The sequence below is a fragment of the Cucurbita pepo genome, chromosome 13 (genome assembly GCF_057944985.1).
Source record: "Cucurbita pepo subsp. pepo isolate OVF chromosome 13, ASM5794498v1, whole genome shotgun sequence".
Taxonomy (NCBI): domain Eukaryota; kingdom Viridiplantae; phylum Streptophyta; class Magnoliopsida; order Cucurbitales; family Cucurbitaceae; genus Cucurbita; species Cucurbita pepo.
In genome coordinates, this window is record NC_141810.1 from 14,161,290 (window position 1) to 14,185,558 (window position 24,269).

The 24,269-nt window shown below is 35.0% G+C and overlaps 3 protein-coding genes across 10 annotated transcripts; 2 read left to right on the top strand and 1 right to left on the bottom strand.

Annotated features, from left to right (window-relative positions):
• Positions 1 to 4,900: 4,900 nt before the first annotated feature.
• LOC111809307 (putative protein S-acyltransferase 15) lies at positions 4,901 to 8,936 on the top strand. 2 transcript variants are annotated; one of them, XM_023695747.2, is made up of 7 exons: positions 4,902 to 5,246; positions 6,804 to 6,896; positions 7,015 to 7,116; positions 7,197 to 7,268; positions 7,917 to 8,015; positions 8,112 to 8,207; positions 8,500 to 8,936. In XM_023695747.2, the coding sequence occupies exons 1-7, from the start codon at positions 4,980 to 4,982 to the stop codon at positions 8,593 to 8,595; spliced, it is 825 nt and encodes a 274-aa protein (XP_023551515.2). In that variant the 5' UTR covers positions 4,902 to 4,979; the 3' UTR covers positions 8,596 to 8,936. The 2 variants fall into 2 exon arrangements, with proteins under 2 accessions (XP_086985720.1, XP_023551515.2); XM_087129594.1 differs by lacking the exon at positions 7,197 to 7,268 and having other exon boundaries at positions 4,901 to 5,246.
• Positions 8,937 to 12,176: 3,240 nt separating this feature from the next.
• Positions 12,177 to 19,004, top strand: LOC111808633 (amino acid transporter AVT1C). 4 transcript variants are annotated; one of them, XM_087116848.1, is made up of 13 exons: positions 12,177 to 12,445; positions 12,618 to 13,151; positions 14,006 to 14,337; positions 14,412 to 14,626; positions 14,847 to 14,870; positions 15,763 to 15,943; positions 16,420 to 16,639; positions 17,029 to 17,164; positions 17,731 to 17,750; positions 18,034 to 18,179; positions 18,307 to 18,350; positions 18,437 to 18,499; positions 18,634 to 19,004. In XM_087116848.1, the coding sequence occupies exons 2-13, from the start codon at positions 12,979 to 12,981 to the stop codon at positions 18,730 to 18,732; spliced, it is 1,653 nt and encodes a 550-aa protein (XP_086972974.1). In that variant the 5' UTR covers positions 12,177 to 12,445; positions 12,618 to 12,978; the 3' UTR covers positions 18,733 to 19,004. The 4 variants fall into 4 exon arrangements, with proteins under 4 accessions (XP_086972974.1, XP_023550515.1, XP_023550517.1 ...); XM_023694747.2 differs by having other exon boundaries at positions 12,896 to 13,151; XM_023694749.2 differs by having other exon boundaries at positions 12,921 to 13,151.
• Positions 19,005 to 19,369: 365 nt separating this feature from the next.
• LOC111808442 (serine/threonine-protein kinase PCRK1) lies at positions 19,370 to 24,142 on the bottom strand. 4 transcript variants are annotated; one of them, XM_023694415.2, is made up of 5 exons: positions 23,880 to 24,142; positions 21,519 to 21,935; positions 20,495 to 20,755; positions 20,172 to 20,294; positions 19,370 to 20,055 (listed from the first exon to the last, which is right to left on the bottom strand). In XM_023694415.2, exons 2-5 carry the CDS (start codon positions 21,906 to 21,908, stop codon positions 19,537 to 19,539), a joined length of 1,293 nt encoding a protein of 430 aa, XP_023550183.1. In that variant the 5' UTR covers positions 21,909 to 21,935; positions 23,880 to 24,142; the 3' UTR covers positions 19,370 to 19,536. The 4 variants fall into 4 exon arrangements, with proteins under 4 accessions (XP_023550183.1, XP_023550182.1, XP_086972976.1 ...); XM_023694414.2 differs by lacking the exon at positions 23,880 to 24,142 and adding an exon at positions 22,158 to 22,677; XM_087116850.1 differs by lacking the exon at positions 20,172 to 20,294.
• Positions 24,143 to 24,269: the final 127 nt, after the last annotated feature.

Here is a 24,269-nt window from a genome sequence, read left to right on the forward strand (position 1 = left end):
GAGTGAAGAATATGTAGCATTATTAGTGGGGCCCACAAGGGTTGCACCAATCACATTGCCTCATCGGTTTTGGAATATTTTCATTAATTACTTTTTCTGAATCTTTATTTTTTTCTTCACCCTTATCATTATTACTATTTTCCACTCAATTTTTTTTAATTAATTAATTAATTAACCCCATTTCTAATTTTATATATTTATTTAATATAATCTTTTCTTCAAAATAAATATTTCACTTTAAAAATATATATAAATTTAAATAAATAACTGGCACAATTCAAAATATTACCGTCTATATGATTTAATTTAGTTCATTATTTAATAAAAATTGTCTTATTTAAAAAAATTTACCAAGAGTGTTTGTGAGTCGAGTTGAGTCGGATTGAGATATTTTTAATATAAATTTTTTGGGTTGGGTTAAAATTTACAATTTTATTTAAAAATTACTTTCTAGTTTTTAAAATATTTTAGAGACTTTCTAAATATTTTAAAAATAAATAATATACCATAAGTAAAAATATAATTTTTTAAATTAATAATAAAATCGAGTTAATTTCGTGGAATTCATAGGTTGGATTAGGTTGATCGGTTCGTTCGGGTCATTAATTTTTTATACGTTTTTAAAATTTAGGACCCGAACATTTAAATTAATTAAAATTAATGAAACAAGAGAGAGAAAAAGAAAAAAAAAATAAAAGGAATAAAAATAAATGATTATAATTATTACATGGTATTTTTAATTTCAAACGACAAGGACAGCCAAACTAAATTAGTATATATATATATTAATTAGTATAATCCCTTTAATTATGAGTTATACTATACCCATACTTTCCAACTTAATTACAATACTACCATTTATTTATTATTTTCTTAATTAAATCAATAAAAATGTATTAGCCATTGAAAGAATCAATTATTTTTTTATAAGAAAAATTATTTAATTATTTCTTTTATTAACTTATTAACGTCTCTAAATTTTTAATGCACCGTTATCCTTAAACGATGGACCATTTTGGCTTAACCTTGATTAATTAATTAATTAGACACTAATGTGTTTAAGTGGTCTAAATAATTTTGGGTTTTTGTTTGTTCGAGGCGAGAGCTCGAGTATCAACCTTTGAGATATTAATTGATGAATTATCGACTAAATTATGTTCGGATTAAAATTTTTGGAAGTTTTCTTCTCGAACATAGCACAAAAAATGAGAGATGAGATTGTAAACGTGCGAATTTTTTAAAGATGAAAATAGTGAGATTAGGTCAACCAAAGTCTACTGATTCAATTGGTACGAGACTCGGCCTCTTGAATAAGAGAAAAGTGCATAAGACCCACTAAGACTCGTACCGAGAGTGGAAGATATCAAACCAATATAGAAATGTGAAGATTCAAGGTCTTATACGAGCACTGACTCAATTGATTTCGAGCTTAAAATCGAATTTTTTCAACATGGGTGAAATTAAAAGCAAACCCTACAACGACCCAGATAATATCATACCATTACGAAAACGTAGAGTGTGTTGTTGATCTGATTAAGCTATGGTCGGAGTCGAGAATACGTAAGGTGGTCCCGAGCTAAGTGGCAAAGGGGAGGTGGAAAGTAATCTAGGAAGCTCCTTGTCTTTGAGCCCTCGTGTATATATATCCACCTTAAATCTTCCATCTTTCCACTCATTCTCATTCCTTTCTTTCAATTTTCTCTCTCTTGTTCTTATTCTCTCTCCTGTTCTTGTTCTTGTTCATCAAGAACTCAATCACAGCCATAATTTGCTTGTGCGGCATCATCAAGATTCACAATGATTTTTGAGAGTTCATGTTTTTTTCAAGCTTGTTTGATTGAGAATCTTGATGATGCTGCATTAGCAATAGCTTCAATGGCTATGTGTATATATATATATATATGTATATGTATATATCTTGGGATCTCAACAATATCATACTCATAAAGGTTAGTTATGTTCTTCATTTTTCAATTCAAAGCTCTAATCTTCATCCATGGCGGTTTTCTTTCTTGATTTGTGTTGATGGGTCTTGAGATTTCGATCTCAAAACCCAAATTTTTTTAGGGTTTTTCGAGTTGGAAAGTCAAATTAACCCAATTTTCAGGTTTCGTTGAGGACGGGTCACTTATTATTTGTTAAAAGAGGATAAAGTTTGATTCTTTAGCGTTATTGAAGCAACAATTTAGATGAATTCGAGAGAAAACTTTAAAATCTCAACTGGGTTTTCTTTTTTTTCATCGTTTCATTTCGTCTAGGTTACTTGGGTCGAACAAGAGTTGTTTCAGTTACTCGTGAATTTTCAAGCTACTTTATTCGGGTTGTAGGCAAGATTTTGACTCCCTGAGATTCAATCCATCGAGTACAAACAAAAGCTGGTCAATCTCAAAGATCTTATCTTGGAGACAAAGGGTCGAATAGGAGACCTTTCAGTGTTGTCGAAACAACAATTTAGGCAAATTCGAGAGAAAATTTCTAAATCTCAACTGGGTTGTCTTTTTTTTTCATTGTTTCATTTCGTCTCGGTTACTTGGGTCGAACATGAGTTGTTTCAGTTACTCGTGAATTTTCAAGCCACTTGATTCATGTTGTAGGCAAGATTTTGACTCCTTGAGATTCAATCCATCGAGCACAAACAAAAGCTGGTCAATCTCAAAGATCTTATCCTGGAGACAAAGGGTCGAACAGGAAACCTTTCAGTGTTGTCAAAACAACAATTTAAGGCAAATTCGAGAGAAATTTTCTAAATCTCAACTGAGTTTTCTTTTTTTGATCGTTTCATTTCATCCCAGTTACTCGTAGTTTGTAAGCAAGCTTCCAAGTCTCTGAATTTCAATCAACCGAATGTCTACAAATGTCGATCAACCTCAAAGATCTTATCAGCTGACAAACCAGAGACAGAAGATCGAACAAGAGCAAGACGGGATTCATCGAAAACATAATCGAAAGAAAAACAAAAGGGTTTTTTGTTTCTCTCTCTCTCTTTGTTGTTTTTGTGGGTCTAGAGAGAGAGATTGAATGAGTGATATGAATCTTCTCGTACAATTTTAGGGTTTGAATGTTGCAGATAATTGATTGAGGATTGGCAATTGGAAGAGATAGGGCAAACGACACACGAGTTCAAGGCTGTTTTGAGTCTTCCGTACTGGTGTTGCTGTCCCACATCGGCTGTGCCCAACAAATTGGGTCCTCAAAAAACCCTACATATAAATATTCTATCTGTGCCCACTTCAAAATAACATATTTATTTTCCATCTTTAATAATTTTCTACCATTTATGTGTATATTTCTATATTTATTTTTTTCCTTTTTTGTAACCCTAATTTTTCAATTTTTAGAAATACTCTCAATTCTCGTGCCCGAGAGCATAAAACATCTCTTACCATTTCAAACATCGAGATTTCAGTCGCCATCCCAACAAAAAAAAAAAAAAAACCTATAGCTCGTTGTTCTACCTTGGACATGTTGTTTTTGGATCGTTCCCTAGCTTAGTTTGTTGATATTATTAGATCAGCTCTTGGCTTGTTGATCTCCTTCGTTGTTTATATCTCTTTGGATCGACCTCTAGCTCGTTAATGTTTTTAGATCGAACGTTGGCTCGTAGCTTTTTGAATCCGTGCTTGATTTTTTGCTTATGTTTAGATCAACCTCTAACTTTTTTTTTATTATTATTATTATTGGAAATGAATTTTAGTGTGAAAAAACATTTGAAAGAAACATGTCAGTCTCAAGTCAGCTTGTAGATGTTAGACGAACACGACTCTCCACAATGGTATGATATTGTCCACTTTGAGCATAAGCTCTCATGGCTTTGCTTTGGGCTTCCCAAAAGGCCTCAAACCAATGGAGTTAGCATTCCTCACTTATAAACCCATGATCATTCCCTAAATTAGTCGATGTGGGACTTCCATCATCCAACACCTCCCCTCGAACAAAGTGCGCCTCCCCTTAATCGAGGCTACTGCCTTCGAGGAGGGGCTTGACTCCTTTTCTTTAGGAGTTCTTTGTTCGATATTTGAGGATTTGAGGATTTACCAATTTATTGGCACGACTAAGTTTAGGGCATGGCTCTGATACCATGTTAGACGAACACGACTCTCCACAATGGTATGATATTGTCCACTTTGAGCATAAGCTCTCATGGCTTTGCTTTGGGCTTCCCCAAAAGGCCTCAAACCAATGGAGTTAGCATTCCTCACTTATAAACCCATGATCATTCCCTAAATTAGTCGATGTGGGACTTCCATCATCCAACAGTAGACAGCTTTGTAGAGGACAATAATATATGAAAAAGACAAAAAAAAAAAAAAAAAACATGGGTACACCATAATTCGACAGGTCAATTTATGGTTTTTTTTTTTTTTTTTTTTTTATCTTTTGCTTTTTCAAAATTTATTTTTTTATATAATGTAATTTCGGCGATATTTAAAATTATGATATGTATTTTTTTTTAATATATTCGAGAGTGTTCGAGTTAGTTTATATGCACCTCGACTATTCTCACGACAACTGTTTGGTCCTAAAATATTTAGTTGTTGAGAAAACTTGTTCGATATTAAACTCATGAATTGATTATTAGTCGATAATATATATTTTAATTAGAAGAGTAATATTTTCGTTCACATTATTTAAAATATTATATTAAAATTTTAATTACAAATAATTGTATTTTTTTGTTTCTCATTTTACATAAATTTTAAAACATTTATGAAAATTGTAGAAAACAAGAAATTTAAAATTAAAAAAACAAAATATAATTACTAAATAAAAGCCCATGGGCCAGAGTGACTTAAACGAAACTGAATAGAACGCGAAGTTGGGCCGGTTCTTTGATGGACCAGGTTTTTTTGAAGCCCAAACCCGGCCCATTTATGGACATTAAAATAGCCCGGTTGACCAAATTTCCCGGGCAGCTAAAATCCTGGAATTCCCAAGCTCGCTCTGTTTTCCCTCTTACTCTGCTCGAATCCCAGGTGAAAATGAAGAGATTCATATCAATTCCCGTATTTTCTGTGTTGTTGTTGATGGCTTTTGTGTATTACATTACGGTGTTCATTTTCATCGAGAATTGGACTGGTTTGTTTACCTCTCCTGGTCTGTTTAACTCTTTGATTTTCACTTCCATGGCTTCCCTCTGCCTTTTCTCTTTCGCTGTTTGTGTTCTCACCGACCCGGGCCCCGTTCCTTCTTCCTATTGTCCCGATGTTGAAGAGCGTGCCGGTTCGGATCAAGATTCTGGGAATTCTGTAAGTTTCTAATTCAATTCATATATGTACAATTTTGGAACTACGATCTGGATTCCTTTATTTTCTCTGATTTTTATGCCGTGGATTTGAGGTTTCTATTTAGAGATTATGCTTTGTGTTTCTTTGGGGAGATGGAATTTTTTAGGGTTCATTTATGAACTAATTGAATTTGATTGTCGGAACAGTTCGGATTGCTTGTGGATTTTCAGCCTTAGGTGATAGTAGTGTAGTTTTAAGGCGTTTCTTTGGGGAGATGGAGATTTTTAGGGTCCATTTATGAACTAATTGAATTTGATTGTCAGAACAGTTCGGATTGCTTGTGGATTTTGAGGATATTAGTGTAGTTTTAAGGCGTTTCTTTGGGGAGATGGAGATTTTTTGGGTCCATTTATGAACTAATTGAATTTGATTGTCAGAACATTTTGGATTGCTTGTGGGTTTTGAGCTTTAGGTGATATTAGTGTAGTTTCAAGCGGGAGGAACAAGACTTAATTGTACTAGAGAGAGACTTCTACACCCTTATAAGAAATGCTTCGTTTTCCTCTCCCACCGACGTGGGATCTCACAATTTTTGTCATGAATTTTATTTGATTAACAATTTATTTTGTCTTACACTGATCTCAAAGAAGATTCCATAGGCCTCTGTTAATTTAGCTCCTTAGTACGTCTGTTGCTGAAAAGATATGTAATTTCATATTCCATATAAATATTTTTACATCTTAGCCGTATCATTCAAGCTGAAGATATTGCACTACTTTATTGTATCATAATGCTCGAGTCACAATCTTGAGAAACGTCGTTCGAGATTGTAAAGCATGTCAGATAAATTATAATAACTATGCAGCTAAACATTCAACTGTAGCTTGTATGCTGATTGCTGAATGCTAATTAATAACTGCGCGCATTAGAGTGTGATCTCATTCCAAAGTTTTCATGGAAGCAATGAACCTATAGTGATTGAACGATTATTCAATGGCAGTGAAATCATATGGAAAAGTCTTATCCTGTCCTATTTGTGAACTTTTTGATCCTACATCCTCGAATGCAATGGTGAACGAGGAAATACATCGGCTTATCCAAAAATGTTCATATAGTTTTGAAACTCAAGTACGCGACTGGTTTGTCACTAACATGTTGTCAATATACCCTTCAATCTAGGCTGATTATAATGGCTATCCCAATTTGTAACAGCATAAGTCTACCGCTAGCAGATATTGTCCTTTTTAAGCTTTCTTTTTTGGGGTTCCCCTCAAAGTTTTTAAAACGCGTCTGCTAAGGAGAGGTTTCCACACCCTTATAAAGAATGCTTTGTTCCCCTTTCCAACCGATGTGGGATCTCACACAATCCCTCTCTTTTATCTTTTATGTTACTCAAGGTACTATTCCATTGAGTAAGTCTGGAACTAGAATCCATTGGCAACTTTATGAACTGGAATTTTGCCCCAAATGATCTTTCTCATGCTAGGCATTTTTTGATGAAGCAAATAAGAAATTAATTCAATTGCATACTCTGTATTGTGTTCTAGTCATTGATACCAAGTCATGATTTAATAACAGGCTTTACAGATTAAGCATTGTGAAAAGTGTAGCACCTTCAAGCCTCCGAGGGCTCATCATTGTCGAGTTTGCAGAAGGTGTGTTTTGAGGATGGTAGGTTCCATTGTACCTGAAGCATAACGATTGAACTCGGACCTTTAATTTCGGATATGGATAAGCTGAATGCTTGTGGTTTATTCTTCCTTTTCATGTGAGCTTAAAATGGATGCAGGATCATCATTGTTTGTGGATAAATAACTGTGTCGGTTATTGGAACTACAAGTCCTTTTTCGACCTCGTCTCATACGGGACACTAGCAAGCTTGTATTCCACGGTACGCCCTTTCCAGTTTAATTTATTTCATTTAACAATGAATCTAAATTTTTGCTTATAACTTGAGCTTTGGTTGTATAGTTCATCATTGTGAGCTGTGCATTTCAGAAGAACTGGAATGTTGAGGGAGCGCTTCCTTTAAAAATTTTCTACGTAAGTTAGTTGTTTATATAACCTATATCTGTTTTCATTAACTGAGATTAGTCTAGAGTCTTCTGGGTCATCGATTTTGGACCTCGCCTAATTGACTATTTTATTTTTCTTAAATGACCCGTGCTTTAACCAACCTAACTTCAACTTTACCATACTCGATGCTACTGATATAACCATGAGGTCTGTAGAGAAATTTTGACTGGCATATATCCGTATACGACTGTGAGATCCTACATCAGTTGGAGAGGGGAACGAGCATTTCTTATAAGAATGTGGAAACCTCTCCCTAGCATACGCGTTTTAAAATCGTGAGGCTGACGGCGGTATGTAACGGGATAAAAGTGGACAATATCTGCTAGCGGTGAACTTGGGCTGTTACAAATGGTATCAGAGCCAGACATCGAGTGGTGTGCCAGCGAGGACGTTGGGCCCCCAAGGGGGATGGATTGTGAGATCCCACATCGGTGGGAGAGGGGAATGAAACATTCCTTATAAGGGTGTGGAAACCTCTCCCTAGCAGACGGGTTTTAAAATTGTGAGACTGATGGTGATACATAACGGGCTAAAAGCGGGCAATATCTGCTAGCGGTGGGCTTAGGCTGTTACAACGATACAGAGAAAAAGATTTACTTAACTTTTATGTTTTAGGTTATTTGCGCGGTGATGATGATCTCCTTGAGCTCGACTCTTGGAACACTTCTTGGCTGGCATGTCTACCTCATCATTCGAAACATGACAACTATAGAGGTATAACATGGATTCCTACAGTTGTATTTTGGACTTATGAGCATGAATTCCTTCCCCCTCTGATTACTGACTGCAAATCGTGTTTCTTCCGACCAGTATTACGAAGGAATACGTGCAGCATGGTTGGCTCGTAAGTCTGGACAAAGCTACCAGCACCCGTTCAATCTCGGTGCTTATAAAAATATGACCTTGGTTGGTGTCTTCTTCTTCTTATCCCTTTTGCCTGCATATGTGTGTGTGTGTGTCTGTACTCACATGTTCCCATGTGCTCTCTGCATTCTGAATGTTTGTGTTATTATAAAGTTATCTCGTCACATCTTAGACAAAGGAAACTTTATAATAACCCAACTTTTTCCAAGTCTTTTTTTTTTTTGTCATATCTTATAAATAATGTAAGATGTGACAAGATGACTCATCTGTGATCTGTCCATATGGTACTCGTTTGGGTTCGTAAACTCATCGAGCGTGTTGATAATATTGTCAGATCTTAGGTCCAAACATTCTGAAATGGGCATGGCCAACTTCAGTCAGCCATCTAAAAAGTGGACTCAGTTTCCCAACTTTGCGCGACAGTTCGTGAATCGGTTCGGCCGAGCTGACCCGTCTTCTGTTTCGAAAATACTCCGAGGATAATAGTGAACGTCCTGTTCTTAATCTGTAGATAAACACACTGCAATTTCTCTGCTCATCAGCCCAGAAAGGCATTAAAGAAGACGATACTGGCTTTATCTTGATCCTGCTGAATGTAATCAGCCTGAGAATTCAAAAGGAAAATTTATGTTTCAGAGCCCTTTTTAAGTTCATCTTGGATAGGCATTTTTCATGTTCTTGCTCCTATCTCTCAAATTTTGTATAGAATCTTAAATGGTTTGAGTGCCATTTTTTTCCACTAAATTTATTTCGATTATTATTCTATTTTAATCGACCTTTTCAAATATCTATTTTAATCCTATCTGCTTTGGGTCGTTATGAATCTCCATTAGCCTAAAACGGTCTGTTAGGGAGAGGTTTCCACATCCTTATAAGAATGCTTCGTTCATCTCTTCAACCGATGTCATTTTGTGTCATTTTTTTTTTCTCTAAATTTATTTAGTCACGGGTTTGTTTCAGAATAATTGCTCCATTATGTGTAACTCATCAATAACTAACACGTACTACTGTACCTCTCTTGTAGATGGGGATCTCGGGATCTCGGGATCTCGTTAAATAATAATAATTATTTATTTATAATATATGAAAATTTTGAAATTAGAAAAGAATGGACAAATCCTTGATGAATAGGAGCTTACTAGGTTTGTCAAAAGGGTGAAGAACAAAGCCAAAAACCCTTCCATACTTATCCATAATAAATAATTTATATTGTTCCATTATTTAAGGAACAATCAAATGTGGATATCAATTATTCCTCTTGTTTTTTATTCGATAATAATTATACATCATTAAATTACAAATTTAGTCTCGAAACTTTAACGTCCGTGTAAATTTAGCTCCCGAACTTTTAAAATTACAAATTTAGCCTTCAACTAAACACGTTACACATGAAATTTAAATTTATATCAAATCATTCAAATAATTTTAATTTTTTTGAAACTATTAAAAACTTAAAATAAACCGATTTAAAAGGTCAGGGACTAACTTGTAATTTAACTTCAGCATTCCGTGATTTTTAGTTTATATCTTATTGATTTGATTGATCGTAGAATGTATGCACGTGAATGAATTTCCGTAACATGTGGGCATTTTTTTGTTAAAATAAATAAATAAATGGAATTAATGTAGAATCAACAAATATATGGTGTTAAATTTTTATTTTAATATTTTGGTTTAAATAAATTATTGGGCATGATTGTTTTTAGAGTATAGGACAAATAAGATAGAAAAAATAGTGTTCATCGTGGCCATGCCATATGCAATGTTTGCAACATTTTTCACAAGTTGTATTATTTTTGTTTTTATTCTAAAATTATAAACAAATTTAATTTTTTTTAAAAAAATCCCGAACTACGTCGTTAGTTATAGTGATAGCTTTCGAATAAGATTTAAAATGTCGATGTCGATGATAATGTCGAGATCTCCATTTCGTGAAATTATCGTTAAAATGTTGATGTTGATCGTAGTGTGGCGTTTTGGATAAATGAGTTGTATGTAAATGAACCGAGATTATATTTGAATGAGAGTAATTCTCGAGATGTAAAATTGCTACTGATACTAATAAGGTATACCTTACTTTTCTGTGGCTTAGTCGTAGGAACTCTAATTTAATGCATGCTGAAAGAACATGTGTTGTCTCGAGCCCACCGCTAATAGATATTGTCTGTTTAGACTGTTGCGTATTGCTTTAAGTCTCACGGTTTTAGGAGAGGTTTCCACACCCTTATAAGGAATGCTTCGTTTTCCTCTTCAACCGATGTGGAATCTCACAATTTACACTCGTTGGGGGCAGTGTTCTCGTTGGCACACCACTTAGTGTCTGACTTTGATACTATTTGTAACAGTTCGAAACCATCGCTACCATCGCTGGCAGATATTGTTAGCTTTATCCCGTTACGCATCGCTGTTAGGCAGAATGTTTCGTTCCTCTCTCCAACCGATGTGGAATCTCACAAGTTACCCTCCTTGGGGGTCTGTGTTCTCGTTGACACACCGTCTGCTGTCTGGCTTTGATACCATTTGCAACAGCATGAGACCACCGTTAGCAGATATTGTCGGCTTTAGCCCGTTACGCATCGCCCTTAGCCTCACGATTTTAGGAGAGGTTTTTACACCCTTATAAGGAATGCTTCGTTCCTCTCAACAACTGATATGGAATCTCACAATTTACCCTTCTTGGAGCTCAGTGTTCTCGCTAACACACCACCAGGTGTCTGACTTTGATACTATTTGTAACCGTTTGAAACCATCGCTGACAGATATCATCCGCTTTACCCCACTACGCATCGTTGTTAGCCTCACGATTTTAGGAGAGGTTTCCACACCTTATAAGGAATGCTTCGTTCCTTTCTCCAACCAATGTGGAATCTCACAAGTTACCCTCCTTGGAGGCCCTGTGTTCTCGTTAGCACACCGTCCAGTGTCTGACTTTGATACCATTTGCAACAGCCTAAGACCACCGTTAGCAGATATTGTCCACTTTAACCCGTTACATATCGCCCTTAACCTCACAGTTTTAGGAAAGGTTTCCCCACCTTTATAAGAAATATTTCATTGACCACTCCAACGGATGTAAAATCTCACAATCCACCCCTCCACCCCTCCACCCCTTTGGAGTCCAACGTCCTATCTAGTAACATCCCGAGACCACCGCTAGTAGATATTATCCTATTATATATCGTCATCAGTCTCACGATTTTAAAACGTGTCTACTAGGACGAGGTTTCCACAATTTTATCACAAATCTCATTCTCCTCCCAAACCAATCTAGGATCTCAGAGCAGAAATAACTCATATTGGTCTATGAAAATAGTTTCAGCTTTTAAAAACGCTTCGAGAATTAGCTATAATGGAACGTCGGAGCCATCTTATGGCAATCCCATATAACAATTATATTTGATTAGTAACACTATGCGTATGTCGGCTTAAAAGATTGATATTAATGACGTGTAAAGATCTGTTTAAGGTCAAAATTATTTAGTAATGTTCATGAATTAATATATTTCTACCTATTAAATATCGACAGCAAAATCCATAAAATATTTATTAAATAATATTTCAAATATGGAAAAAAATACACGATTTATTAATATTATAAACATATAAATACTTTAGTAATTCAAAAATAATATTTTTTTTTACTTCAAACTTTAATAAATATTAATTATTAAAACAATATTAATTTCAATCTCAATTCAAATTAAAATTTAAAATATTATTATTATTATTCACCAACAAAAATAGTAATTGAAAAAGAAAAAGACGGTAATTTTTTACTAGTTTCAACTAAGATTTTGACACGTGTTTACTTCAAGAAGTAAAAAAAATCTTTTTACCAACTGTAATTTAAAATTGATTGTGCACATATTTGATGGTATATTATATTATATTATTTTATTATAGTTTATTTTTCAAATTAATTAAAAATGAGTTGAAATAAATAAATACATATGTTTGGTGTTTAATTTAAAAAATAAAAAATAAAAAAAAAGTTATGAACAAGATTTGAAAGATGAGGATTAGGCGTTTAGCTAAAATTAAATTAAGAAAAAATTGTCACAAAAAAGGAAAGAGAAAAAGGAAATAGAAAAAAGTTTCATCATCAACTGATTTAAAATGTTTTTGAGATTGTGAAGAATGTTGATGACAGGAACATGAAAGAATCGCAGCTGTGTTTTGTATAAATTGTTGGAAGGAACAAAGAACCAGAGATCTACTACAGAGCTGCTAGTTCTCTCTCTCTCTCTCCGGATTGATTCATTTTCTTGCTTAACTTCACGGTGAGATTTGATTATGTTCTTCAACTTTGTGTAGGGGTTATGAACTGTGTGGAAATCGGATGTTAATGTGAATGTGTTTTTCGTTAATTTTCTGGCTATGTGAACTTTGGATTTGATGTTCAGGGGATTTCAATCTGTTTTCTATTTACTGTATCCAATATTTTCTCGGCAGCCAAACAGAGTCTTCCGACTTTGAATTGATGTCAATCGTTCTTCACGTATATACTCACTTGTAGGCGGATTTCATGGCTTCTGCTTGTGAAATTTACTTTAAGTATGGTGGTCGTGGTTTGATGGACGCATTTGGCGCCTTGATTTAGGTGTTTTCGTTTATTTTTTTTTTTCGTTCCGTGTTTGGCGATTCAAGCTTCTGGAGAACGATTAACGTTGTATTTATTTCTCTGAAACATTTTTTCTCCGTGTTTTCTCTCTGATTTGAATCTGGTGAAGTGGATTCGGATTAATTTATTCTCAGTTGAACGGAAGGAAAGAAGAGGAGGAGGAGGAGGAGGAATTGGAACTTCGATTGGAAAATGAAGAACTCCGTTTCAGACCGTAGTTTTTACATCGAAAGTTCTGACGACGAAGATTTTGACAAGGAAATCGACGACGGAAACGAATCGGAGTCTTCCGGTTCATCAGCGGATAACCGTAACATTAATCAACCGAGTTCTTACAATGCCGCCGCTTGGCCTCAAAGTTACAGGTTCGCTTTCTCTTCCTCTCACCTCTTTTTTCTGTGTATTTCCGATCGTTCCATTTGTTCTGCTTCTCTCTCTCATTTTTGTTTCTTGAAAAATCATCGAACAAACATAATCCGTTCAAAAACTTTCTGCGAAAAATTAATTTCTCTAGATCAACAGCTTTGAATTTCTATATTTTTTTTTCTTTTCTTCTCAAGATCAAAAGAGAGAAAGAAATTAAAGCGAACCATTCCTGGTAAAAGAATTATTAATTTTGATTATCAATAACTTTTTAGGGTTTGTAGAGGATATTATCCTGATGATTCTGGAGAGGTCCCCCACTCAGGAATCACACCCTCCACAAGTTTCAAAAGTGATTTTTCGTACCTAAAATAATTATTGAAAAAGTGGATAAATTGTAAATATAAATCCAATATTTATTATTTCAAAATTAAAATAATTATCTGTTTTCATAAATTTCATAAACAGTTTCATCTTTTTCTCTTTTCTTCACCTTTTCATTCTATCTTCAAAAAAAAAAAAAAAAAAAAAAAAAAAAAAAAAAAAAAAAAAAAAAAAAATCAGATATGAAAAATTATTCCTCTCTTTCTTTATTTATTAGATATATAATTTTTGTTAGAATGATCCACTGTGATGATTTTTACTAAAATATCAAAAAGTAGTCTATAAATCAGTATGTAAGTGCTTAAAACCGAAACACTAACTTTGAAAATTTTAATCGAGCTGTTAGATGTGCTAAAAAAACTGGGTTAAGCTCGATATTTTTTGAAATTTTTGTTGGAAATGATCTAATTCGATGATTTTGACTAGAACGGGAAGAACGTGGAAGAATTTAAAAATAAAAATGATGTTGCAGGCAATCTATTGATATGCTGGGGAGTTTACATTCACCAAGTATTGGGCTGCTAGGAACGCCATCATTGGCCAGATTTGGAAGCTCGTTTCTTTCCTCCTCATTAACAAGGAGATTCACTCCTGAAGCATTCTCTTCATCCATATCAAAGCCACTGCTACCCACAGTAATTGACGAGCAGCAAAAGTATGCCCCTTATTCTCCTCTGGGTCCTCAGCTTCCTTCTAGGCGCTCTTCCATATCCGTCAGGAGGGATGACAAAGACAAGCCCGTGGTTGACTCTCATGGCCTTCCCATTTCCCGCCATTGTTCTTTCGGCCAAGCTGTTGTTAATGGTAATTACTTCTTCCATTGGGAAATATTTTGTGTGATAGAATTGTTGTGAGAATGATCCAAGTTTGCAATGTAGGTATCAATGTGCTGTGTGGGGTGGGAATACTTTCGACCCCATATGCTATGCAACAAGGAGGATGGTTGGGGCTTTCCATTTTGTTGATATTTGCTGTGCTTTCTTTCTACACTGGAATCCTCCTACGTGCTTGTTTGGATAGCAAACCTGGTCTTGAAACTTACCCTGACATTGGTCAAGCTGCTTTTGGTGCCATCGGCCGTGTCGCCATCTCGGTAGCTGCCTTCTTATTCTCCCTTCATTCAGTTTAAATTCCATTTTCGCCTACAAAATTGTGCTTATATTTAAAGAAATTTTGTGAGTGTAGTGATATCTTTAAATTGAGATTAAAGAACAAATGAAAACAAAGGGACAAAAACTTCAGGGTAAATGAATCAATATTTGATTTTTTTTTTCTTTCGTTTAACATTTTGTTTTGATTTCTTGTGGATGCAGATAATATTGTACGTGGAATTATACGTGAGTACTACTTCTTCGAGTTGGGTTTTAATTATTATCATAATTTTGTTGGATAATGGTTAACGTAGGGGCTGGCCCCACCTAAATTTGACATCCTACGTTACAGAACAAGTGGCAAGTCTCTTGTCCGCCACGCTCTTTGATGGCTTAGGAACCACATTTTGATTTTGGGTCTCTTTCTGTGTCCAGAGAGGAAATGAATGTGATTTTTGAATGATGATTTTCTTTTTAAATATGACAACCAAAACAAAAGGAATTATCAAAACTCTTTTTTGCATGTGATGCTTGATGTCTTCGGCACAGGCTTATCAAGTGTTTGAGAAAATGACCCAGAGAAGATATCAGCCTAACCACCCATGTCGGATTTTGTAGTGTAGCTACTTTCGACCTTTGGTTAATTGAATAGGCAAAACGACTCTTCTTTTTTTCTTTTCGTTTTTTGAAAAATGGAACTTAGCTGAGAAGCAAGAACCATAATCATCATCATCCTCTTAGCCTTGGCAATTTCTGCTCCACAAATCTATTTATTCTCATTCTTAAGAGCTTTTCTATTTTCAGATGAGGGTAAAGAATCTTCTATTTACCCTCGTTCTTTTCATTCTTAATAGGTAGAATCTCTGGCAATATTAGTGAATTTAAACCAGAACACAATTTTAACCCGAAAATTTTGATATCATGTGTAAGCTCTGATAAATGTAACGGACTCCCCACTGGGCCAATAAACATCTGGTGAAAACTGAAAAGCTAAAGCTTTTTCTTAGCTTCTTGTCAATATTTTGCACGGTGCTTGTGTCTGCTAATGCAACGTACTTTCATTTTCGTGATGATTTTGAAACAACAAATTAGGTCTTATGTTAACGAAGTGACCCAACTAGATATGCTAGTCTTGCAGGCTTCTTGTATCGAGTACGTAATTCTGGAGAGCGACAATTTGTCTACATTGTTTCCCCGTGCGCACATAAGTTTTGGTGGATTCGAATTAAGTGCACACCTTTTATTCGCTATAGCGACTGCCCTGGCTGTTCTTCCAACCGTTTGGCTTCGGGATCTCAGTATTCTAAGTTATATCTCTGGTAAGCTAGCTTAAATTTATCATGTCAAAGTATATGTATGTTTTTATGAGTTTTATTGGTTAGTCTTGTATTGGCTTCTTTGCTTTTGTTTTTAGTTGACACCTACTCTCCATGAATTGGTATTTCCGCGCATCAAGTAGCACCAAGTTCTTAGCCAAAATGTTCTGCTTTGAAGATTCACAATGAAACGTATATATGACACAACACCAACACGATGCTGTGTCATTTAATCTTATATTATGTCTATTTATTATGTTTAATAAGTGTGAATGGCGCCTAACAAGTAACTTAGTGTCTAACACATGTCTATTAAACCATCAAGTGAATAACATGTATTCTACACCTATTAGAATGCTCAAGCTCATACAAATCTTGCTGTCATGATTTTTCTTGTTCTTATTGAAATGCCCATAATTCAAACCGAGACTTCCAAAAAACCGCTATTAATGATTTTTTTTCCCCATTCTTCCTTACAGCTGGTGGAGTCATTGCATCAATCGTGGTGGTTATATGCTTGTTTTGGGTTGGGTTGGTAGATGATGTCGGTTTCCATGGCACAGTGACTCCACTGAAGCTCTCAACCCTCCCAGTTGCTCTGGGTCTGTACGGTTTCTGCTACTCAGGACATGCTGTATTTCCCAACATCTATAGCTCAATGGGTAAACAAAGCCAATTTCCAGCAGTCCTTTTGACATGGTAATTTGAAAGCTCCATCCTTTTTCGCACACAATTTGTCTTGTCCATCTCCTACTGTGTGCTTCTGTGTGTCGCGATTGATTTGATTTAAATATGCATCATTCCTATGGGCCTGTGAAGTATTAACTTTGTAAGCCTTATGTTTGTTTTTATTTTTATCATTTTCTTCGTTGACAAAGTCGGCTTCAATCAAAATTATCGACACTCATTCATTTAGTTATAACATAAAGAAAAAGGGGGCTCGACTTTGTCATTTAAGAAATCTTCGTGCTGCTTGATATGTCTGTTTGTCACCCTTCTGAATGGAGGGTCGATAAGATCTCGCCAACTATATAAAGAAAATTAATCACCTAAGATGTTTACAACATTTACTTTCCTTAAAAATGCAGTTTTGGTATTTGCACTTTGATGTATGCTGGAGTCGCAATTATGGGATACTTGATGTTTGGAGAATCGACATTATCCCAGTACACTCTTAACCTGCCCCAGGATTTGGTTGCCTCAAAGATTGCTGTGTGGACTACGGTACGGTGGTCAATTTTTCCTCAACAAATCCATTCTTGATGCTTATTTTCTCATCTTTATCAAAATAACCATATATGTTTCATCGCCTCTATTTATTCTCCCACTGAACTGCTTGTTTATTTGTTGTGCTGTGAAGTTAAACAAATAAAATCGGTTGTCTTAGTTCTTCTTAATACCGAATGGTGGCATAAGGACCCTATTGCACTCCTACTTTTAAACTCTTATATTTAGAACATATCTGTTAGAATTGGCAAGCTCGCCACGTGCTTGTACTGTTTGTTTGTTAAAGAAAGTTGTTTTATGATTTGAAAGTATTAGATATATTAAATGTTGGATTGATATGATTTGGTCGTAAAGTCAGTGAAGGTATCTTATGGGAAAATGTTTACGATTTCGGAGTTGTTTATGCTGTTACTAAAGGAATCGAAAATGTTTCAGTCCCCTGTTTCCCTTGCATGGTCTAATTTTAGTGTTCTGGAGTTGTTTATGCTGTTACTCTTGGACTCAATTTCTACTGTCACTGCCTGAAAACTATTTTCTCATGTTTCTTACTTGTTCTTTGGCAGGTAGTAAACCCCTTCACAAAATATCCTTTCAGACTCTGATATATACTTGTTACAAGTATTGATTGGGATTGTAGCCTAGCTCTTTAAGTGAACTTCACTTCCATATTCTTTGCTTCCGATTGTTTCTCACTGCAGTAGGGTTTTGGGCCTCATATTTCGTAATATGCAGAGGGTAACATACATAATTACTCATAGCAATCAGAAACTAATAATATGCTCCTCATTTCATTTTTTCATTTCATTTTTTCTGTTTTTGTTCTACCATAACTCGGAAGAATGATGTTTCTCCTTAACTAGTCCCACGTATGCGTTAACGATATCTCCGGTTGCAATGAGTCTGGAGGAGTTCATACCACCAAACCATCCCAAGACTCACATTTATTCCATCCTAATTAGAACTGCTCTTGTAATTTCTACCCTACTGGTCGGTCTTTCTATCCCCTTTTTTGGTAAGTATATCTTCACATTTCTATTTCTGTACCAATTTATGGTGAAGAAAATGCCATGTTTTCTTTAAGCTCCTTCTGGCCTTGAAAAATGAGTGCCAATTTTTGGATCTTCACTTTTCCAACGCAGGTCTTATGATGTCATTGATTGGATCCTTGCTAACAATGCTTGTGGTAAGTTTGCTCGTCCTTGCACTGTGGATCCCTGCTGGTACTATAACTCATTAATTAACGGCTGAACTATCAAATGTGTCTTGCAGACTTTAATACTCCCTTGTGCCTGTTACCTCAGCATTTTGAGGGGGAAAGTAACGTTTTTACAGGTGAAAACATCCTCTTCATTGCATTTTCTTTTATTCGCCAACTTAAACGAATTAGAATAGGCGATTGCATAACATCATTTTACGGCATGATCTTCTTATCCTCCTCTCTTTTCTTTTCTTTTTTCCCTTTACAGATAACACTTTGTTGCATAGTTATAGCAGTAGGAGTTATTGCATCTGCATTTGGATCATATTCATCTCTCAAGAAAATCATTGAGAAATTAAGCGCCTGAAGTTTTTGCCTTCCCAAACACCAAGAGTCACTGGTTATGCAGCATAGATTCTGGTAGATTTTGTTTACCTTTTTAGATTGTATATTGAATTATAGAGGAACTCTAGATATTATGTTCCCCCCATGAAACGTTGGTGTCTTGTTCATTGATGCCTGTTTTTCCCCTTGTGTTGTCAGTATCTTTGTTTATTTTAAAAAATTATTCCATGTTCATTAGAAATTTAGAGATCAACCAAATCCATTTTGTTACAGTAATGAAATTATATTACTAGAGATAGTGAATACAGCCCTTGGTTTTCCTGATTTCTCGAGTACAATGGCCGCGCATTACGGCTGCAGCTTTCTTTGTCTTTTCCCCAATTTGCAATAAAACCTTTAATATCCATCAAGATGTTGGATTACAGTTAGAACCTGTTTGGAACAAGTTTGTAAGCGCTTGCGCTGGATTAAGATTTTAAGAACTGATTTATAGCCTTACTAAAGGATTGGGGAAGGTGAAAAAGAAAAAAACTAGGTTTAGTCACAAGTTTAATCCCTAAACTATCAGGTTTATGTCTTTTTGATTCATGAACTTTAGGATATTAAATGGTTTTCAGGATATTAAACTTGCACTCAGCACAGTTTTGAACACCCTCAACAATAGCTGAAAATTTTCATCCAAATTACCACCAACCAATTGACTTATTCTTCCTCAACAACTACTGTACTTGATCCAGCAGTTTAAGAAGCCATGATTCTTTACACAAGTAAATCTCCATTCCAAAAAAGAAAGAGAAAACCTCTGTATCATTCCTTTCAACGTTGTTCAACAAGTTCTCACAACTTTGGGTCTCCAAGCTAGGCAAATCAAACAATCATTCCCTCCAATAAATGGATTCATAATCCGTTTTCTCAAAGGTTCTCCTTTTGATCCTTCAGAATCACTGTTAGAAGTTGAGCTCTTTTCTTGAAGCAGAGGGCTCTCAAGATCGCTTGCTTCCACAATCCGATTTACCATCTCCAAGACCTCGCTCATTTTAGGGCGTACCACAGCCTTCCGAACCAAACAGCGGTTAGCTACAGCTGCTAGTTTTTGGGCAGCTTTAATAGAATAGTTACCTCCAAGTCTTGGGTCAAGTATCAGTTCAAACTTCTTTAAGTCAGATAGGTGTGGTCTCACCCATTCCAAGAGCTTTTCCTGGCCTTTGGGGCGGTTCCGATCTAGGGGACGCCTACCAGTTATCAGTTCATACAGGAAAACTCCATAGCTCCATACATCAATTTTTGCTGTTAGTCGTCCTGTTTGAAGGTATTCAGGTGCTGCATATCCAATTGTTCCTACAATCTGCACAAGGATTGTCTATTACTGATGCAGAATAGATAGAAAAATATGTGTTAATCTTTTTTGGCTTTCCCAAAACTGATTCAAACAAATAGATTTTAGATTAGTTGCATACGAACCGCAGTAGAGACATGACTTAATCCGTCCGAAGGCCCTAGCCTAGCCAATCCAAAATCAGACAACTTAGCATTCCACTGTTCATCCAAAAGTATGTTTGAAGATTTGAAATCCCTAAATATTATCTGCACAAAGAATGATATCATTTAGGCCACCATAGATGTACTTCCTAGAATGTGTGAATCCAACTAGTTCTTCTCTCATCTCATCCAAATAGAATTCCATACGTTCTTCTCCCTATACAATATAGATTTTCACGGACGTGTAAACGAGAAGGTTCATCATTAATCAACGCTAGAGCGATAGTTAAGTTCATCAGAGGTACCTGGAAATCCATTCCTTCATGTAGATATGCCAAGCCACGAGCAGTATCCTGAGCTATTTTCATTCTTATTGCCCATGGAAGAGAACTGTTTAACTTGCTTGACAAGTGATCTTGCACGCTCCTGTTAGGCATATATTCGTATACGAGTAATCGCTGGATCCCTCTTTCATCGTCCTCTGCACAGTAGCCTAGTAACTTGACAAGATTTGGATGCTCGACAACGCCCAAAAAGTTCACCTCTGTTACCCATTCCTTGTGACCCTATAGAAAAGGCCAGAAACCGAAATCGTAAAACTAAGGAACTTCTGAAGTGCAATAGTAATCATTTTTTGATTTTTGGAGGGGGAGCTAATTTAGAATACAACCATTAGTTCTTATACATACTGTCCAATGAACTTATCCAACAAAAGCATTTTCAACTCATTTGATAGGAATAATTGGAAATGCAGCTAAGATGGATGTAATTGGTTGGTACACTTGTTCTTTTCTATCTCAAAGCAGTTCATATTCAAAGGAATTCCATAAGGAGTAGGCGAAAAACTGTAAGAACCAAAGTATCAACGTTCTACAGATCAATGGAAATATAAAGGAGAAACAACAACCAAATCACTTATCAGTCCCACGGTTTTAAAACACGTCTACTAGGAAGAGATTTCCACACCCTTAAAAGAAACGCTTCGTTTCCCTCTCTGACCGATGTGGGATCTCACAGAGGAGCTTTTCTATAATTTCTTTTGGCTTTGGACAAATGGAAGAATACTAGGAAGAGGTTTCCACCCCCTTAAAAGAAACGCTTCGTTTTCCTCTCCGACCGATGTGGGATCTCACAAAGGAGCTTTTCTATAATTTCTTTTGGCTTGAAGAATGTTTTATCTTTCCATTTCTCTTCTTCAACATGGCTCTTTCTTTCTCCAAGAAACACAAAGATATCTCCAAAATCAAATGCACATATGAAGAATTCTCAGATAATCCAAGATGATGGAAATAAGTTCATATCAAAGAGAAAGAGAGAGAGAGAACTTGCCTGCAATCCTCTTCTACTTAATTGCTTAACAGCAATGTCTATTCTTTTATGTGGATCCTCTGAGTTTCGGATAGCGCCCCTATATACACTACCAAATCCGCCTTCTCCGATCATAAGCGATCGGCTGAAGTTCTTCGTGGCTGCTTTCAAATCTGAGAATGTAAAGTCCCTAAGATTACTCTGTCTTTGAGACAAAGCTGCAAATGATTTAGCAGAAGATGCTACACTAAACTCTGAAACATTCTGAGAATTCAAATCAGAGTCAAACATCTTAAGATCTTGATTCATCGACGTAGAATTCGAGGTACACGAGACAATCGAATTAGATTTTGTAGCTGTTCTAGGCTCAACAGTTCTCCTCTCATTGCTGAACAAATGAAAACACTTCATAATCTCCTCCAAAACCTGATTCCCTCTCTGCACAAAAACAAAACCACACAATGTTAAGAAGAAAACTCTAGGTGATCAGGTAAAGATTCTAGCTATACAATGCATTAGCCATCTCTAACTGTTCTTGATTCAAGAGGACAAAGCCAGAAAATCCCAAAAAAGTGTCGAATTCTTTACAGTCATTCACAATTCCTTTCTTTCTAGCTTTTGAATTCAAAAACCCAGATTGATTTTCCATCTCCCGCTTACCAAGATCAAGGAAAATCTGAAAGTTCTTGGAAACCTTAGAGAAGTTTTGAGAAAATCAAGAAATCCTCGTTGTTTTTTCACAGAAAACTATGAAGATTAGGGGGAGAGAGAGAGGGAAAGAGAGAGAATGGCCTTTCATGTATGTCCAAACTTGCAAACCAGCAGATAAATGAACAGTGAGGAGTTAAAGAAGAGGGTAGCAGGATTCATAAATGGGTATTGAGTCTCGATTGAAGAACACGACGAGCTCCCCATGATGTAGGGAAAGTCAATATACAAGGCAGCTAAAATTGATACCCATTTCAAAAAAGCCCTTAAGAGGGATAGAAACAGGACTAGAATGTTTGAGGAAATGGGGGATTTGGGTATGAAAAGAAGAAGAAAGAGTTGACATTTTTTCTTTTAAAAAATTTGTGACAAAGAAAAAAGACTACCAAATGGAATAATGAATACATAGAAGCATGAGAATGAGTCATTTATGGCAATGGCCCATATTATTAATTACTTAATACTCTTGCAAGTTGTCTACTCGACTCCTTTTCTGGTTGACATTTTCACAAAAATGAATATTATCTTAGCCTAAGTTCTTTTTTAGTTCACGTCTCCACAAAATTGTCCAAATGGATATTATTTTAGACTAAGTTCTTTCTTTTTTTTTTTTTTTTTTTTTTTTTTTTTTGTTCATATTTCCAAAAAAATTGTCCAAATGAATATTATTTTAGCCCAAGTCCTTTTCTAAATTGTCCAAATGAATATTATTTTAGCCTAAGTCCTTTATTTATGACTAAATTGTATTTGTCAATTTAGGTTTGATATATTTAATTTTTTAAAACTCCCTAGATATGTAATTGAATTTTATGTTTGAGAGGAGCCAAATTTTCATTTTCTTTCCGTCATAGATTTATAAGACATAACAAAAATAAATATATCAATAATTTATTGAACACAAAATTAAAAATTTAAAAATAAACTTCAAAACTGAATCGATATGCATAAAATCCTTATTTCTCTTCATAATCCCTCAAATAAGATGATATTAAATTGGTGTTCATAAATATTTATAAATGTTTCAAGTTACTAAGTTGAGTTCGTAAAATTTTTAGTAATAATTCTAAAATATTAATTTTGTCCATTCACTTTCAGTTTTATTTTATTTTAATCTATATAGTTTCAAACTGTTAAAAAACGGAATTAGTTTAATAATGATAATAAATTTCATCCAAAATCAATTTACTCAATCGTAAAGGAAAGCAATAGCAGGATGATTTAAAAGAAAATATAGGTATTATTTAATCTAAATTAACGATGATTTAAGAGAAAATATAGGTATTATTTAATCTAAATTAACGAGCAAAATGATACAAAATATTGAGTGAAAGTAAATTAATGTTGTAGTAAACATGTCACGTTCAAAATCATGTCGTTAATAATTTAAAATTAATTTAACATTTAACTTTACACTTTTAAATACGATTTTCATATCATCAAAATTTATTTTAAAAATTAAAAAAATGTTTCAAAAAATATTTTAATCCTTTTAAAATGGAATTAAAAGATTCGAATCTCTAAACTTAAGAGTACATATCAAAATCAGTTGAATTTCGTTCCCATCCCATTGAAAACAAAATATTTCAATGTTCCCATCCCATTGAAAACAAAATATTTCAATTCGAATTGACAACTTTTAAAAGTAGAATAAATGAAGATATTAAGTCTACGTACCGTGTATAAGATGAAACTCCATGCTTGTGGAAGATTCGAACTCCAATCTCGAAGAAAATCATCCCATTTTACTTTTCATATCCATCAATCTCAGCTAAATTAACCTGATTCAAATCAGGAAGCTGCGTAGCAATGATATGAAGTAGTAGCAGCCATAGTTGTATACACAATTCAAAGTTCCTTTAGAACATGCCAAAGAAGAAGGCAACCAAGTCCCTCAAATGGGCGTCTAAAATGACCCTTAAAGACAAGTCGTCGAGGGGCCAACCAAATGGTTTGCCTCAACACTCAAAGAAAAACCCACCAAGATTTCCTCCTTTGATCTCTGACGGCTATGGAACGTATGGTTCTTGAGCTTTTTTAACTCCAATCTATAAAACCCATTTCTCC

Excerpts from the sequence above, each read along its gene's own strand:
- LOC111809307 (XM_023695747.2), top strand. The coding sequence starts at position 4,980 with ATGAAGAGATTCATATCAATTCCCGTATTTTCTGTGTTGTTGTTGATG. Across the intron at positions 7,269-7,916 it reads TTCCTTTAAAAATTTTCTAC|GTTATTTGCGCGGTGATGAT; the intron begins GTAAGTTAGTTG and ends TTTATGTTTTAG. Across the intron at positions 8,208-8,499 it reads CTTATAAAAATATGACCTTG|ATCTTAGGTCCAAACATTCT; the intron begins GTTGGTGTCTTC and ends TAATATTGTCAG.
- LOC111808633 (XM_087116848.1), top strand. The coding sequence starts at position 12,979 with ATGAAGAACTCCGTTTCAGACCGTAGTTTTTACATCGAAAGTTCTGAC. Across the intron at positions 14,338-14,411 it reads CGGCCAAGCTGTTGTTAATG|GTATCAATGTGCTGTGTGGG; the intron begins GTAATTACTTCT and ends TTTGCAATGTAG. Across the intron at positions 18,351-18,436 it reads CCTTGCTAACAATGCTTGTG|ACTTTAATACTCCCTTGTGC; the intron begins GTAAGTTTGCTC and ends TGTGTCTTGCAG.
- LOC111808442 (XM_023694415.2), bottom strand. The coding sequence starts at position 21,908 with ATGAAGTGTTTTCATTTGTTCAGCAATGAGAGGAGAACTGTTGAGCCT. Across the intron at positions 20,295-20,494 it reads ATGAAGGAATGGATTTCCAG|ATAATATTTAGGGATTTCAA; the intron begins GTACCTCTGATG and ends TTCTTTGTGCAG. Across the intron at positions 20,056-20,171 it reads TAAGTCATGTCTCTACTGCG|ATTGTAGGAACAATTGGATA; the intron begins GTTCGTATGCAA and ends ATCCTTGTGCAG.